At 48.6% G+C, this 18100-nt stretch overlaps 1 protein-coding gene and 1 long non-coding RNA gene across 2 annotated transcripts in view; one reads left to right on the top strand and one right to left on the bottom strand.

Moving 5' to 3' along the window:
* LOC136382571 (uncharacterized) overlaps window positions 1-18100 on the top strand; it is a 420231-nt gene that overhangs the window by 296780 nt on the left and 105351 nt on the right. The window lies entirely within an intron of this gene.
* Window positions 1-18100, bottom strand: part of SCN11A (sodium voltage-gated channel alpha subunit 11) — a 138763-nt gene that overhangs the window by 61362 nt on the left and 59301 nt on the right. The window contains exons 6-9 of the mRNA XM_066351988.1: window positions 11417-11545; window positions 10045-10139; window positions 2122-2289; window positions 905-962 (exon numbers count right to left, since the gene is read on the bottom strand). Coding sequence (XP_066208085.1) covers window positions 905-962; window positions 2122-2289; window positions 10045-10139; window positions 11417-11545 — 450 coding nt within the window. The remainder of the gene's footprint in view (window positions 1-904; window positions 963-2121; window positions 2290-10044; window positions 10140-11416; window positions 11546-18100) is intronic.

Genomic DNA, 18100 nt, shown 5'->3' with positions numbered 1-18100 from the left:
TCAGTAAGCCTTGTATTAAATTAAAGCCTATTACATTTTGTGAGTTGGACCTAACCTGAACCTGCGGCCACCACAAGTGGCATCAGAAAAGCCTGCGCTAATTTCACAGCCAGGGTTACCTCCCCTGTTCTCTCTCTCAGTGCCTGTACATCACTCTTACAACACTCCTCCCACTTTTGTTCCCTGCAAGATGTCATCTCAAGAGGGCAGAGCTGCTTGTTCACACTCGGGCTCCTTGGGCCGAACCCAGAGCTTGGCAACACTATAGCCCTTCACACCTATTTGTTATTGAGGAATGACACAGTCTGTTTAGTCAGAGCACTTAGCATATTATCTTAACTTAAAATACACTCAATAAATCTTCACTGAATTGAGTCTCTCACTACTGGAAGAGAGAAAGGTATCCCCCCAAGGCCACTGAGCTACCAGCTGTTGGGGTTAACATGTATGAACCCACATAGAACTGTGCATGTAATCAGAGGCACATTGGTCAACAGATGAGCAGACAGAAGAAGCCTGCTTAGATAGCCTCGCATCAGGCTGATGCCACTGAAGAGGAAACAAGACATTCATGGGGCTCTCAATCATAATGTCCTTTCTTACTTCTGAAAGTCTTGACTATCCACTCCATAGAGTCAAAATACCACTACATGTTTAGTGGGTTTCTGATAAGTTACGAATCCAATATAACTTGGCAGAGAACACTGCTCTAAACACTTGGAAATAGTTTTGAATTTAATAATACATGTCTAAACCTGCTTAGGCCTATGAAATAATCAGCACAGTTTGAGAAACACCATCACTGCCTTCCACAGATCATTAGATGGAGACTGCCTGCCGCGATGCTTTTAAAGGTCTGGAGTTGCTCTCCTTCAGAGAAAAACGGAGAACGTAAGTTTCTTACCTGTCATTCGACCAGGTTCTACACGATATGAATTCCGAATCACTTTTAGGGCAAATATCTGAGAAGAAAAGAATCATAAATTCAGATAAAAAAGGAACCACTGAAATGGAAGAGAATAGTAAATATGCCAGGTTAAACTTAAAACAGATGGTTCAGAACCCTCTACAATGATCAATGTGGGTGTCTGGTGAGGAACTGGAGCTTAGGCCATCAGGAAGGAGCAAGAGAAAAGGAGGGAAAGGAAAGAGGAGGGAAGAGGAGGAGGAGAAAGCAGTAATATAACCACCATTTTGCCAGTTTGGAAATAAAACTGAAGTAGAGGCCACCCAGAGGCGGATTCAGGTCGGCTGAGGCCCCGGGCGCAGAAGAAAATATTGGGCCCCTTGTCATTAGAAAAAAGTGTCAAGTTGGGGTTTTGCGGGGCCCTTCAGAAGTCGGGTGCCATTAAATCCACCTCTGAGACCACCCCCCAAGGAAGGTGAACACAGACGCACGGAAGCTCATAAACCAAGACAGACATGGAGAAGGTGCGGCCACGTGAGACTCAGTACGTATGAAAGCGGGGCAGGTTCAGCCTCAGTGTGGCGAGGGCGCAGAGTGGAAAGGAGTGATGTCACTGGGGAAAATACTTGGGGAGGGAGGCTGGGGAGTAGCTCGTTTGTTTTGGCCAAATCCAGGCATTCTGAAGACTTCTGTGAAACATGCCAAAGAAATGGGCAGAAGCCTGACCTGTGGTGGCGCAGTGGATAAAGCGTCGACCTGGAAATGCTGAGGTCGCCGGTTCAAAACCCTGGGCTTGCCTGGCCAAGGCACATATGGGAGTTGATGCTTCCAGCTCCTCCCCCTCCTCTCTCTCTGTCTCTCCTCTCTCTCTCCCTCTCTGTCTCTCCCTCTCCTTTCTAAAATGAATAAATAAAAAAATTAAAAAGAAAAGTACATCACCTTAAAAAAAAAAAAGAAATGGGCAGAAATCTCTGTGAGAAAGGAGGGGAGCTGGCACTGTTCTTGTGGGTATGGCTTTGGGCTTTGCTTTCTCCCTGGAAACCCCAAAGAAGGAGGCAATTCCCTAAGACATGCATCCGCCCTCATGAGAACCCTGATGGCTGAGGTCGTCCCCTGTCCCTAGGGGACTCTGTAATGCACACATGTAGACAGCATGAGTGGATAAAACAGAATTAAGTACGTATGAACGAAGACATAAAAGGTGGGGTCTTTACCGTTAGTCTCATTCCAAGAGCCTTTCAAGACACATCTCTGTTTCAGACTTCCCATGAAGAACTGCTGCCCCACCAGGGCAAAGATGCTGAGGCAGAAGAGCGTCAGGATCAGCACGTCGACCAGCTTCTTCACAGAGCGCAGCAAGGCCCCCACGATGACCTTCAGACCTGCGGAGGAGCACAGGCGTGGAGAAGCCCCCACCACACACACCTGACCCAGGCACAGGACAACACCAGGTCACAGAGCGCAGCAAGGCCCCCACGATGACCTTCAGACCTGCGGAGGACAGGCGTGGAGAAGCCCCCACCACACACACCAGACCCAGGCACAGGACCACACCGGGTCACAGAGCGCAGCAAGGCCCCCACAATGACCTTCAGACCTGTGGAGGACAAGCGTGGAGAAGCCCCCACCACACACACCAGACCCAGGCACAGGACAACACCGGGTCACAGAGCGCAGCAAGGCCCCCACAATGACCTTCAGACCTGTGGAGGAGCACAGGCGTGGAGAGAAGCCCCCACCACACACACCAGACCCGGGCACAGGACAACACCAGGTCACAGAGCGCAGCAAGGCCCCCACGATGACCTTCAGACCTGTGGAGGAGCACAGGCGTGGAGAGAAGCCCCCACCACACACACCTGACCCAGGCACAGGACAACACCAGGTCACAGAGCGCAGCAAGGCCCCCACAATGACCTTCAGACCTGTGGAGGAGCACAGGCGTGGAGAGAAGCCCCCACCACACACACCAGACCCGGGCACAGGACAACACCGGGTCACAGAGCGCAGCAAGGCCCCCACAATGACCTTCAGACCTGTGGAGGAGCACAGGCGTGGAGAGAAGCCCCCACCACACACACCAGACCCGGGCACAGGACCACACCGGGTCACAGAGCGCAGCAAGGCCCCCACGATGACCTTCAGACCTGCGGAGGAGCACAGGTGTGGAGAGAAGCCCCAGCACACACACCAGACCCGGGCACAGGACCACACCGGGTCACAGAGCGCAGCAAGGCCCCCACGATGACCCTCAGACCTGCGGAGGACAGGCATGGAGAGAAGCCCCCAGCACACACACCAGACCCGGGCACAGGACCACACCGGGTCACAGAGCGCAGCAAGGCCCCCACGATGACCTTCAGACCTGCGGAGGAGCACAGGCGTGGAGAGAAGCCCCAGCACACACACCAGACCCGGGCACAGGACAACACCGGGTCACAGAGCGCAGCAAGGCCCCCACGATGACCCTCAGACCTGCGGAGGAGCACAGGCATGGAGAGAAGCCCCAGCACACACACCAGACCCGGGCACAGGACCACACCAGAGCGAGAAGCCGCGGCCTCGGAAGCTGTCTAACTGCAGGCTGGAATGGGAAACTGGCCTGGCCGAGGACTCGATGCCACGGGTCCTAGTTCCGAGTCTGTGCCTTAGGAATTGTGTGTCATCCAAGTGTTCGACACACTAGGACCCGGCCTCCTCACCCTGCCCTACGTCCGCCACGGGCTTGCTCTGAAGAGCGGATGAGAAGACTTTGGGCAGAACATGCCGCACGGACGCGGGAGGAGCCCGATGACAGCGGTGCAGGCCCCTCCACAGCTGGGGGTCACATGTGTCATTAGGCCAGAGTGAGGCCACCCGAGAAAAGGAGCCACAGTTATATTTAACATTCAGTTATCGCTACCTACTACTGGTACATGAGGTGTCACGAGACATAGCTAAATGGGGGGGGGGGGGCTGGAAAGGAGCTTTGTCTGGACTCAGATAATGAGGATGTCCTAGGAAAAATACTCAGATTACTAGTTACAGCAGGGTTGTTTTTAATTTTTTTATTTTTTCATTCACCCAAAAAATACTTATTATGCACCTACTGTGTCCATAGTACACTGTTAGGCTCCCAAAGTTACAAAATAAGAATATAATCTTATAGTATGCTGGCGAATACTGAAAATCAGCTCCCGGGGTGAGGGCGGTGAGGGTGCAGGAAACTCTTCATTTACAGCATTTACAGATTTCCTTATTCGCTGAATTCCGAGCATCGAGCCCTCTTCTCCCTCCCTGTGCCTCTCTCCCCCAGCTGGGTTCAAGCTACCAGCATGATGTCCCGGGATGCAGAGTCAGACACAGATGTGCACAGTCTGCTGGGGAGCCAGCGAGTCAGCCCGGCATGTGGCTGAGTCATGGGCCCTGCCCTGCACACAGCTGGAGAGATGCACAGCCAGATGTGAACTGGAATGTGTGGGACAACACTGACAAAGTCTCAGTTGATTCGTGTAAATCGTAAATGGTAGCCTTGAGAACACAAGGCAACAGCAGCCCTCAGTGGACACGCTTCCCACAAAGTGTGATGCCACATGGGGAGGAGCTTTAAGGCCAAGCTGGGACACTCACTATGTCCCCAGTCACAGCCAAGCAAGAAATTACTACAACCTCATCCAAGCCCAAGTTTAATCTCTAAAAGGCTTGAGTCTTCCCCAACACAAGAAGATTTGAATGAAAGAAGATGGTTGTGATTCCTGAATAATTTTTACATAGTCCCATAAAAGTTTGTACCTTATACCCTCACTTCCAAAAAGCATCCAGGAATCTCTTGTGTTCATGAGTCAAACGGAGACTATGGCCTGACCTGTGGTGGCGCGGTAGAGAAAGTGTCAACCTGGAACCCTGAGGTCACCAGTGTTCCTGGGCTGGTCCGGTCAAGGCACATGCGAGAAGCAATAAGCAAGCAATGAACAACTAAACTGAGTTAATTAGGAGTTAATCAACTAGGAGTTAATACTTCTTGCTACCTTCCCTCAACTCTCTGTTAAATCAATTAATAAAATCTTTAAATCACCCTCACCACTAAAGCTACCGACGGCCTGAGTGTCCATCTGACCTGTATGAAAATCTGAGGAACTCAGCAGAAAGCCTCTACATTCACCTGGGAAACCAAGGTCCACCTTGCAGAAGAGGAAGAGGAGAAGAGACAAACTCAACGTGTCCTCTGACTTCCAGTTTATCACCCTGTAGTTGCTTTTCTGGAGTTTCAAAACATAACCCACTGCTCTGTTTGAAAAGACCCAAATTGCCCATAGTATTGGTGTTGTAGCTGAGCCATTAATAGAAGAGACTAGAAGAAAAGGAAAGAAGGGTGCTGGAAAAGGACTCCAGAGAGGATAATTTTTTTTAGAATGTTTTGGGTTTTTCTGTAAAGGAAAGAGGAAGGAAAGGAGAAGAGTGTGCCATAATGACCTCATCTTTGGTAAACTGGCATTCATATTCACCACCCATTCTAGGCATCCTCCTGATTCACAGAGGACCTTCCTTACCTGGCTTCCAGGTGACCGCCTCTGCTTGCCCCCATTCTGTACAGCGTGTGGCCCTGTTCCTCTCCTGCCCTCGTTCCTCCTCTCCCCTCCCCTGTACGGCGCAGTGCTCCAGGACTCGGACCTATGTGGCCCTGCTCCTCTCCTGCCCTCGTTCCTCCTCTCCCCTCCCCTGTACAGCGGCAGTGCTCCAGGACTCGGACCTATGTGGCCCTGTTCCTCTCCTGCCCTCGTTCCTCCTCTCCCCTCCCCTGCCCTCGTTCCTTCTCTCCCCTCCCCTGCCCTCGTTCCTCCTCTCCCCTCCCCTGCCCTCGTTCCTTCTCTCCCCTCCCCTGCCCTCGTTCCTCCTCTCCCCTCCCCTGCCCTCGTTCCTCCTCTCCCCTCCCCTGTACAGCGGCAGTGCTCCAGGACTCGGACCTATGTGGCCCTGTTCCTCTCCTGCCCTCGTTCCTCCTCTCCCCTCCCCTGCCCTAGTTCCTTCTCTCCCCTCCCCTGCCCTCGTTCCTCCTCTCCCCTCCCCTGCCCTCGTTCCTTCTCTCCCCTCCCCTGCCCTCGTTCCTCCTCTCCCCTCCCCTGCCCTCGTTCCTTCTCTCCCCTCCCCTGCCCTCGTTCCTTCTCTCCCCTCCCCTGTACAGCGGCAGTGCTCCAGGACTCGGACCTATGTGGCCCTGTTCCTCTCCTGCCCTCGTTCCTCCTCTCCCCTCCCCTGCCCTCGTTCCTTCTCTCCCCTCCCCTGCCCTCGTTCCTCCTCTCCCCTCCCCTGCCCTCGTTCCTTCTCTCCCCTCCCCTGTACAGCGGCAGTGCTCCAGGACTCGGACCTATGTGGCCCTGCTCCTCCCCTGCCCTCGTTCCTCCTCTCCCCTCCCCTGCCCTCGTTCCTTCTCTCCCCTCCCCTGTAAGGCGGCAGTGCTCCAGGACTCGGACCTATGTGGCCCTGCTCCTCTCCTGCCCTCGTTCCTCCTCTCCCCTCCCCTGTACGGTGGCAGTGCTCCAGGATGCGGACCTATGTGGCCCTGTTCCTCCCCTGCCCTCGTTCCTCCTCTCCCCTCCCCTGTACGGCGGCAGTGCTCCAGGACTCGGACCTATGTGGCCCTGTTCCTCTCCTGCCCTCGTTCCTCCTCTCCCCTCCCCTGTACGGCGGCAGTGCTCCAGGACGCGGACCTATGTGGCCCTGCTCCTCTCCTGCCCTCGTTCCTCCTCTCCCCTCCCTTGTACGGCGGCAGTGCTCCAGGATGTGGACCTATGTGGCCCTGTTCCTCTCCTGCCCTCGTTCCTCCTCTCCCTCCCCTGCCCTCGTTCCTCCTCTCCCCTCCCCTGTACGGCGGCAGTGCTCCAGGACTCGGACCTATGTGGCCCTGCTCCTCTCCTGCCCTCGTTCCTCCTCTCCCCTCCCCTGTACAGCGGCAGTGCTCCAGGACTCGGACCTATGTGGCCCTGTTCCTCTCCTGCCCTCGTTCCTCCTCTCCCCTCCCCTGCCCTCGTTCCTCCTCTCCCCTCCCCTGTACAGCGGCAGTGCTCCAGGACTCGGACCTATGTGGCCCTGTTCCTCCCCTGCCCTCGTTCCTCCTCTCCCCTCCCCTGTACGGCGGCAGTGCTCCAGGACTCGGACCTATGTGGCCCTGCTCCTCTCCTGCCCTCGTTCCTCCTCTCCCCTCCGCTGTACAGCGGCAGTGCTCCAGGACTCGGACCTATGTGGACCTGTTCCTCCCCTGCCCTCGTTCCTCCTCTCCCCTCCCCTGCCCTCGTTCCTCCTCTCCCCTCCCCTGCCCTCGTTCCTCCTCTCCCTCCCCTGTACGGCTCAGTGCTCCAGGACGCGGACCCAAGGCCTCCTCTGTTCTCCACCTGTGCTCGTTCTCCTGGTGACCTCACCACAGTGGTGGGAGTCACATCATTTACCAACTGCTTCTCTGTCCTAATGACCATTTTAAGTATTAAAACACGATATACCGAAAGGTAGTTTATTATTTCATGTATTTAATACTTAAATAAGAACAATAAAAGAGGTACACAAAACTAGATGATGTCATGAGTTTTAAAATATTAATGAAAAAATATTAAATAATATCTGACCAAAAACAATAAAACTGTTATTTAAGATATTTCCATATTGCTTCTTGATTGGCATCCTAACTTGCAATTTTTTTCACCTATGGACGGAATGAACATTATTACTGGTGCTTACAATACGCTGTTGCGCAGATGAACATTAAAAAAGAGTGAGGAATGTACATTTGTGATTTCCACAGCTGCCCACCTTAGAGAGAACCCTGATTACAAGCACCATTTTAACAATTGGTGCACCAAACTCAACAAAAAGTTAGGTATCGGTTCTGCCGAGCTGGTGCCAACCTGCAGAATCCCACCACTGTCTCGTCAGCTTTCACAGCTCTCAGTTTCATCTGTAGGCTCATGATTTTAATAATTGTATCTACAGCCCAGACTGTTCCCCAGACGCCCACCTCATATATAATTGCCCACCTGAAACTTTCTCATCTGGACGTCTCACAGGCATCTCCAACAGAACATACACAGAACGAACTCCTACTCCGATCACCAACACCTGTTCCTCTCACAGCCGTCCCTGTCTCAGTCAATGATGACTTCATCTTCCTAGTCACTCAGGCCAAAAACTCTGAGCCATCCTTGACTTTTTCTTTTGCTCACAGCACACATACAATCAACCTATCAAGAAATTCTATTGTGGCCCTGGCTGGTTGGCTCAGTGGTAGAGCATCAGCCTGATGTGTGGATGTCCCGGGTTTGATTCCATTCCCAGTCAGGGAAACACAGGAGAAGCAACCACCTGCTTTTCCGCCCCTCCCCCTTCTCTCTCTCTCTCTCTCTCTCTCTCTCTGTCTCTTCCCCTCCCACAGCCATGGCTCTACTGACTCGAACAAGTTGGCCTTGGGTGCTGATGGCTCCATGGCCTCCACCTCAGGCGCTAAATGGCTCTGGTTGCAATGGAGCAGCAGCCCCAGATGGGCAAAGCATCGTCCCCTAGTGGGCTTATACGGTGGATACCGGTCAGGGCGCATGCGGGAGTCTGTCTTTCTGCCTCCCCTCCTCTCACTAAAATTAAAAAAAAAAAAAAAAAAGAAAGAAAAGCATAAAAAGAAAAGAAAAGAAATTCTATTGTGGCCTTGACTGAGTTACTTGGTGGGTTAGAGTGTTATGCTGATACTCCAGGGTGGCAGGTTTGATCCCTGGTCAGGGTACATACAAGAATCAACCAATGAATGCAAAGATGTGTGGAACAGCCAATCTATATTTCTCTTATCTATCTATCATCTATCTATCTATCTATCTATCTCTCATAACAATAAATTTTTTAAAACATTCTATTTTTCCTACCTTCAGATTCACAGAATGTGACCACTGTTCCCCAACCCCTCTAGCGCCACCTGGATTGTGGCAGTGGCCCCGTGTGTCAGTTTGGGGTCTCTAAGAAGTAGATGCTACTGGGCCAGATTGCAAGAGACTGGCTGGGTGAAATGCCTGTGAAGAATAAGGGGAAGGGGTAGAGTGGCAGGGAGAGCCTTGGCTGTGACACAGGGCTGCCACCTGGGGAGGGAGGCCAGGGAGGAAGCAGAAGTAGACAGGACAAGCCTCACACTGTGCTGAGGTGGCGGTCTCCAGCAGGCTTGTGGGAAGCCCCTAAGCCAAAGTCCCCCAGTTAGGGGAGTACCATAGCCTTCAGGAACGGTGTCCCCAACATGCAGGGAAAGCATGATCTTGGCATGAACATGATTGTAGTGGTAAATCCAGATGGGTGGCAGATGTGGCCATTAGTCGACTATGTTCTCTACAGCAGATCTGAGTGGCACGTTTCTATGGTGACCAGCATGCCTGTCATCTGGGCTTCCTGCTTCTACCTTTGCTGCCCACCTTCTAGTCCCCACGCAGAGTAATCCTTTCAAAATCTGAGTCAGGTCATGCAACTCCTCTGCTCACAGCCCTCATGTGGCTCCCATCTCTCCCAGGGCAAAGCCCAGGTCCGCCCAGCGCTTTCATGAGTCCCTTCCACTCTGTGGCCCCACCTCCTCCAAGTGGCTCCTCACTCTGTCTGCTCCTGCATCATTCGTGTCCTTTTCATTCTCCAATCTTTGGACTGACTGCTTCCTATTCTCGGAACACTCTTGACCACATATAGGTGCTTATAAAACTGTCACTGCCTTCAAATCTGCTCACATCTCGCCTCAGTGACATCCATCCCGACCATTCTGTTGAAAATCACAACCTGTTCCTCCTAGTTCTGTGACTGCTGGTAGCCCGCATGTTGTTTACATTCCATTTTGTTTGTTTTTTTATGGCACATACCACTGTCTAGCATGCTAGATAAGTTATTTATTATAGTTACTGGTTAGGGTCTCTGTCTGCCCACCCCCCACCTAGACTGTAAACCCCATGAGGGCAGGGATCCTTGTCTGTTTGCTCAGATATATCCCAAGCAGCTGGCATTGTGCCTGCAAAATACGTATTCGTTGAACAATCCAATAGAAAGTAAAGGCAGCGTTCGTTTGCTTTTGGTTAATGCGTCATTCAGAGAAGTGTTAACTATGAAAGAACGGTCTATCCCAGTGAGAGCCAATGTGGAAAGTCAGAGGAACTTACCTGAAATTACTGAAATTGCTTTCAGAGCTCTGAACACTCGGAAGGTGCGCAGGGATGACACCTGGATGCTGTTGTTTGGTAACAGTGACGCAAACCTACAAGACAAGGCACAGGAAAAGGCCGGGCTTGCTCAGTCCTGCGGCTGCACTGCACACCTCCATCGGGCACAAGTGAGCCCAGCCCGGGCCCTGTGCCCACACACGTGCAATCTGGGGCCCCACCCTCCCAGGCCCACGTTCATCTCAGGGTCTCGTGATATCGTTCTCTATTGCTATGGACCACAGGCTGCACAGGGGGCTGTTTGCAGCTAATCTCTATATTGGGACAAATGTGAGGATTCCCTGGAATAGTTGTGGCTACATCCACGGATAACATAAATCAACTGACACCTTTACTGACTGGCCCAATGCACTTCCCTAAGGCCTCACTACGCAGTCGAGCCTAGAAGGAACACGAGCGACCTGTCTCTTGGGCCCACACTACTCACCACTGCACTATACCACCTTTCAGGAACCAAGAGCACCCACTGTTGGACTTCAAATGTAAAACTCTGGAGCAACCAGCATCTGCCTCAGAAGGCTTTGTGAATATTAAATAGCAAAATAAATGCAAGTACTCAAAGCAATGGCTGGCGACAAATTAACGTTAGCCTTATTATTACAGTGCTGGCAAAAGGCCGTTGCTTTTCTTGCCTTTTATTTTGCTGACCCTGTCTCATCATTCAGATGCCAACTTGATGGCCTTTCCTTCAGGAAGAACTTCAATTCTCACCTCACGTCACATATACAATATACATGATAATGAACTCAAAACAGACCGTGGACTTCAACATAAGAGCCAAAACTATAAAAATTCTAGAAGACAACAACAGGAGAGAAACTCTTTGTGACCTTGCAGTGGCTAAAGATTTTTTAGACTCCTTGGTTCCTCCCATATAATCTGGTGGCCCGAAAGGGGCACAATGCCTGCCCTGACACTCTCCCTCCCAGAGTAAAGGTCACTCATTGTTTCTCTTCTCGTCTGACTGTGAGCTTCAAGAGGGTGAGAATGGGGTGTGTCTGTTTGTTTCTACATTATCACAACCACGTATCTCACTCAGAACCCGGCCCAGGATAGGCCAGCGTTTGGTGAATGAATGGCTGAAGAATGAGAGCAGCAGGGTTGGGCTGGCCTAGGAACGGAGTTGTGCCTGGAGGCCTCTGGCCAGTTGGCTGCGTAGTGCTGTGTGGGGCCAGCCAACACTGCACCCAGAGCTCTGGGTATTGTCAGAGGCCACTCGGCCACTCACGTGGATTCACACAGAGTCCTGACATAAGCTGAGAGGCTTCTTCCCCACCCCAGGTCTCTTACTAAAAATCTTTAGCATTCTTACGCTGTTGCAATGACAATGAAGTCCAGCCAGTTCCACGGGTCTCGGAGAAAAGAAAACTCATCCAGAATAAGGCCGCTCGCCAGGATTTTTATCAAAGCTTCAAAACTGTAAATCCCAGTGAAGACATACCTACAGAGCAAAGCATTGAGAACAAGGAATACAATAAGCAATGTGAAAAGCAGAGAGCCCATCGGTCTTGTCTGCCTCGACTGGGTTTTTATCCACTGCGTGTGACCGAGTTCAGAAAGGCAAGCGCCTCAAGCGAGTCCCGGCAGCTGGAGTTTCTGAGGCACAGGCCCACAGATAGAGTTGTAAAACTGCTTTACAATGCCTAGCTTCACAGCCATATTCTTGAGAGCAGTTTCAGCCAACATGGGCCCTAGGACTTGGGACTACAGTTTGTCACCGTTTTTCTAGTTGTCATTCTGATGCACAGACGGGGATGACAACAGAGGAACAAAGAAAGTAAATTTCAAGACTAAAACCTAATGCTTTCTACATTCCATGTTCAAGCATTGGAATACTTAATATTGATAAGGTGTTCTATAGATTCAATGTGATCTATAGATTCAACACACTCCTTATCAAAATCTTAATGACACTTTTTTGTAGAAATAAAAAGAAATGTGGCCCTGACCGGTTGGCTCAGTAGTAGAGCATCGGTCTGGCGTGTGGAAGTCCCAGGATCAATTCCCGGCCAGGGCACACAGGAGAAGCGCCCATCTGCTTCTCCATCCTTCCCCCTCTCCTTCCTCTCTCTCTCTCTCTCTTCCCCTCCTGCAGCCAAGGCTCCATTGGAGCAAACTTGGCCTGGGTGCTGAGGATGGCTCCATGGCCTCCGCCTCAGGTGCTAGAATGGCTCCGGTTGCAGCGGAGCAACAGCCCAGATGAGCAGAGCATCACCCCCTGGTGGAAATGCCAGGTGGATCCCGGTCGGGCGCATGCAGGAGTCTGTCTGACGACCTCCCCTCTTTTGACTTCAGAAAAATACAAAAAATAAACGCACCCCAAATTTCATGTGCAATTTCAAAGGACCATGAACAGCCAAAACAAGTCTTGAAAAAGAAAAAAGTTTGAGGTCTTACACTTTGTTACATTAAAATATCACAAACTAAAGTAATTGAAGTGGTGTGATGTTGGCATAAACACAAACATGCAGACCACTGGAACAGACTAGAAAGCTCAGAAATAAGCCCTCACATATATGGTCAAATGATTTTCAACAAGGGTGCCAAGACTATTTAATGGAAAACATTCTTTTTTTCAACAAATGGCATTGGGAAAACTTAATATCCACATGCACAATGATGAAATAGGACCCTTATCTTACAGCATATACAGAAATTTACTCAAAATGATTAATGAGCTAAATTTAAGACCAGAAAATATAAAACTCCTAGAATAAAATATTTTCAAATCACATATCTCATGAGAGGTTAATATGCAGATTATATAAAGAACTCCTATGACTCGACAACAAAAAACCCAAATAATCCAATTTAAAGATGGTCAAACTATTTGAATGGACATTTCTCCAAAGATGATATACAAATGGTCAACAAGAAATGAAAAGAAGCTAGCTATCTCTAATCATCAGAGAAAGACAAATTAAAACCACCATGAGATATTACCTCATATCCATTAGGAAGGCTACTTAAAAAAAAAGAAAAGAAAAGAACAAGTGTTGTCAATGAGTGTTGGAGAAACTGGAACTCTTTTGCACTATTGGTGGGATTGTAAAATGGTGTAACCATCATGGAAAATAGCATGGTTCTTCAAAAAATTAAAAATGGAATTGTCATATGCTCCAGAAATCCTATATCCGGGTTTATATACAGAAAAATTGAAAGCAGGGTCTTGAAAAGATATTTGCACACCCATGTTTACAGCAGCATTATTCACAGTAGCCAAGAAGTAGACGTAATCCAACTGTACATTAATAGGTTAATAATCAATAAAATATATTACATACATTGAAATATTATTCATCCTTTAAAAGGAAGGAAATCCTGTTACATGCCACAGCATGGATGAACCTTGAGGTCACTATGCTAAGGGAAACAAACCAGTTACAAAAAGACAAATTGTGGGATTCCACCGAGATGAGGCAACACCACATAGAGGTAGAAAGTCCCATGGTGCTTGCCAAAGAATGAGGGGGAGGGCAGAATGGGGGTTACTGTTTAATGGGTACAGAGTTTCAGTTTTGCAAGATGAAAAGAGTTCTGGATAGGAATGATGGTAATGGTTATATAACAACATGAATGTACTTAATCCCACTGAACTGGTTAGGATGGAAATTTTTATGCAATGTGTATTTTGCCACAATTTTTTCAGAAACTATATTCATTTTCTTTTCTGAGTCCTTCATCATGTCTATTCTCTAACTTATTTCTCTTCTTCCCTTTCCTCTTCCTCCAAAACAAAACACGGTATCTTATCTCTCTGGTTATAATCCTAAACTGTCAAAATGCTGGGTCTGCACACACGTGCACGCACACACACACACACACACACACACACAGCTTTCACTTTTGTGACCAAAACAATCAATTCAACCAATTTATTGGTTCAGATTAAAGGTGGACCTTTTCTGGTAGAATATCCAGCCATTGTTAGCCCTCAAAGCTAAAGAACTAAGGTCTTGTGAACTTGAAAAGTCCAAAAGCAGCAAAATCCAAGAGAAAAAATGGTCATGACGTTGCCACAGGCAAGATCTCCTCTCTGCTTCAGCCCTTTTCTAAACTGATCACCTTTTCTCATAGATGAACACAGATGAACTAATGCCTACTCTGAAATAACATTTTTTTAACTTGGGTATAATGTATCAAAATTTTGGGAAAAGGCTGTAATTGAAGATTTGTGGGATTTCTGCAAGTCTTCATTTAGATATCAAGCCAAATAGACAGCGGCCCCTGACTGCTGTTTTGGCCTGACCATCTAATGTCCCACGTCCCACCCCCATTGTTCTTTTTCAGCGGAAGCCTGGCCAGTGGTGGGTCAGGCAGACCAAAGTGACACGTGATAAGCGCAGAGCCATGCCCACCAGGAGGCAGGGCTTAGGAGTGCTCTGTAAGGAGGGGGCCCAACCCACCAGGCAAATGAGGCCATCCGGAGTGTGTCACTGTCAGGCCCAGCACAGTTAAGGCATCTAGCAGGGCCATAGGTGGTGTCCACGTAGGTTAGCAGAACACCATCACCGGGTGCCAGGGGACTTCTGCATTCACCCTCGGAGAGCTAGTACTTGGATTCACTTTCCCCACTAAGAAATGTTCTGACCAAAGAACCCTGAAGAAACTCCCCCCCACGGGTCTAGCCACTGGGCTGCATGCTTCCTTGTGTGAGCACATCTTCAGCAGCCCCCTCCCACCCCACTTACGAGCACCCAGTACCAGTCCAGACGCCACCAGGCACAGCAGCAGCTTCCCCCACCTCCCACCCCACTTACGGGCGCCCAGTACCAGTCCAGACGCCACCAGGCACAGCAGCAGCTTCCCCCACCTCCCACCCCACTTACGGGCGCCCAGTACCAGGCCAGACGCCACCAGGCACAGCAGCAGCTTCCCCCACCTCCCACCCCACTTACGGGCGCCCAGTACCAGTCCAGACGCCACCAGGCACAGCAGCAGCTTCCCCCACCTCCCACCCCACTTACGGGCGCCCAGTACCAGTCCAGACGCCACCAGGCACAGCAGCAGCTTTCCCTACCTCCCACCCCACTTATGGGCACCCAGTACCAGTCCAGACGCCACCAGGCACAGCAGCAGCTTCCCCCACCTCCCACCCCACTTACGGGCGCCCAGTACCAGTCCAGACGCCACCAGGCACAGCAGCAGCTTTCCCCACCTCCCACCCCACTTATGGGCACCCAGTACCAGTCCAGACGCCACCAGGCACAGCAGCAGCTCCCCCACCTCCCACCCCACTTACGGGCGCCCAGTACCAGTCCAGACGCCACCAGGCACAGCAGCAGCTTCCCCACCTCCCACCCCACCTCCGCTGCTTCCCTACAGCCTACAGCAGGGTTCTGTCCTCTCTCCACCTAATGGGACTTCTACTAGTGAAAATGGCCTTGAGCAAATTAGCTTCCAGACGGGCCACTGCTCTGCTTCCCATTAATGGGAAGGAAGGACTCATCACATCCCTCCAGAAGTGCTGGGCAGGGCAAACCACTGCTATGGGAGGGTGCCACCTCCTGGATCGGTCTCCTCCACCGTCTTTTGATCACAACGGCTTCCAGGGACACTGCTGTAAACAGTGAACAGTCAGTCACCCCTGCACTCTCAGCTCCTCACGGGAACAGCCAAACCTTGAAGGGGAAACCATTTTCCCCGGTGATACTGCCAGGATGGCTTCTATTCCCAGGGGGGCCCATGCCCCCCTGCTCCAAGGCACCGCCCCTGAGCTGGCTGGGCTTACCCAGATTCCAGGTTCCACCCCGCACCAGAGAGGGCACAACCAGTAAAAATTAATGCAAAGAAATAAAGCTAAAAAGCCAGTAGAAGATTAAAATGAAATACTAAGCATACCTGATTAACACAAAAGAAGACAGGAAAGGAGAATCAAGAGAAGAGCAAATGAACAACAAAAAACATGAGATCAATAGAAAAACAGCAACAAAGAATTGATGTTTCTCATTTCCCATCTCCCTTCCTGTCTGTCTGTCCCTATCTGTCCCTCTCTCTGACTCTCTCTGTCTCTGACACACACAAAAAAGAAGCAATGGAATAGAAAAACAGCAGACCTAACTCTAAGCCTATCCAAAATTACATTAAATGCAAGTGAACTAAACATTCCATCAAAACCCCCAGAGATTGGCTTAATAGACTGCATAAAAAAACAAAAACCAACTGTCTGTTCTTTACAAGAGATACACTATAAACACAAAACACAGAAGGGGTGAGAGGCAAAGGGTAGGAAAAGCTGTATGCAAACACAGACATAAGAAAGGTTAAGTAGCTATAGTAATGTCAGGCAAAACAAATATTAACAGTAGTATTACCAGAGACAAACAAGGAGATTTCGTAATGATAAAAGAATGCATATATCAGGAAGATATATATAACAATCATAAATGTTCATGTGCCTAATAACAGTGCTGCAAAATACATGAAGCAAAATTTAACAAAAAGAAAGGGAGAATGGACAAATTCATAATCACAGACAGAAATTTCAAGCCTCTTTTCAGTAATTCATGAAAGTACTAATAAAAGCAGTAAAGGTATGAAAGACCTAGAGAGCACATTGGCCACCCTAACCTAACCAACCATTTACAGAATAGAGTGCCAGACAACTGCGAATCCACGTTCTTTTCAAGGGCACAGGAAACAGTCCCAAGGTAGACCATGAAACAAAGTTCTCTTGATTTCAAAAGATTGAAATGTTACAAAGTATATTCTCTAACCACAACAGAATAAAATTGGAAATCAATAATGATAAAACATGAAATATTTGGAAATTTAAGAACACTTTTAAATAGAACCTGGGACAAAGAAGAAATCACAAGAAAAAGGAGGGTATATTTTGAACTGAAAGCTTATAAAAACACAATTATTAGAATCTGTGAGCTACAGCTAAAGCAATGCTTGCATAGAAAATCATACCTTTAGACAATTGTACAAGATAGAAGAAAGATCTAAAACCAGGTATTTAATTTTCTACCTGAAGAAGCTAGAAATAGAAAAGCAAATTAAAATCAAAGTAAATTGATGGAGAAAATTAATTAGCACTTTGAGACTTTCATATATTGCTGGCAAGAATGTAAAACAGTGCAGCCACTTTGGAAAATTATGGCAGTTTCTTACAAACTTAACTCTCTATGTATTCTAAGACCCTGCAGTTCCACTGCTAGGTACTCATCCAAGAGAAATGCAAGCAGATAGCCACAAGAAACCTTTTATACAGAAATGTTCATAACATATTACAAATGTTTATTTGTAATAGCCAAAAAACTGGAAATAACTAAATGTCCATCCACAAGAGAATGGGAAGACAAATTGTGGTGTGCCCATACACTGGAATACAACCAGCAATGGCAAGGAAAAAGGCTACTGACACACACGACAGAATAAACTCATCTCAAAACATGATACTAGATGGAAGAAGACAGACACACAGTATGGTAGCACACCTACTATATGGTCGCTGCTGGTTGCAGATTAAATTGGTAGCACACCTACTATATGGTTGCTGCTGGTTGCAGAGTAAATTGCTACAAACTTTTTGGGAAATATATTGTCAACATATATTTTTAAAGCATTAAAATGTACCTGTTGATCTAGTAAACACATTTCTAAGATTCTATCCCCCCAAAATAATAATTTTTGAAGAGTAGCTTTATGCAAAAAGATGCTTGTTGCAATACTATTTGATAGCAGCAGAATGCTAAAATTGTTAAGTAAATTATGGTTTATTCACCTGATACAATATTATATAGTCATCAAAACAGGTCCCCATAAAGCCTATGTAAACACAAAGAAAACCACTTAAAATCTAGACATAAAATTTGTATGTATGCTGTTAATTACAATGTAATTTTAAAAGGCTTTTAAAGATAATCACAAACATACACACACACACAAAATAAATAAATAATAAATAAAAGTCTCTGCCAGCATTGTGATGGGGACTTAGGATTGTGGATGACTTTTTCTTTCTTTATACAGGTAGGCTCCAGGTTACAAA

Source organism: Saccopteryx leptura, chromosome 10 (assembly GCF_036850995.1).
Source record: "Saccopteryx leptura isolate mSacLep1 chromosome 10, mSacLep1_pri_phased_curated, whole genome shotgun sequence".
NCBI lineage: Eukaryota > Metazoa > Chordata > Mammalia > Chiroptera > Emballonuridae > Saccopteryx > Saccopteryx leptura.
Note: the sequence above shows the minus strand (reverse complement) of the source record. Positions and strands in the feature narration are given on the sequence as shown.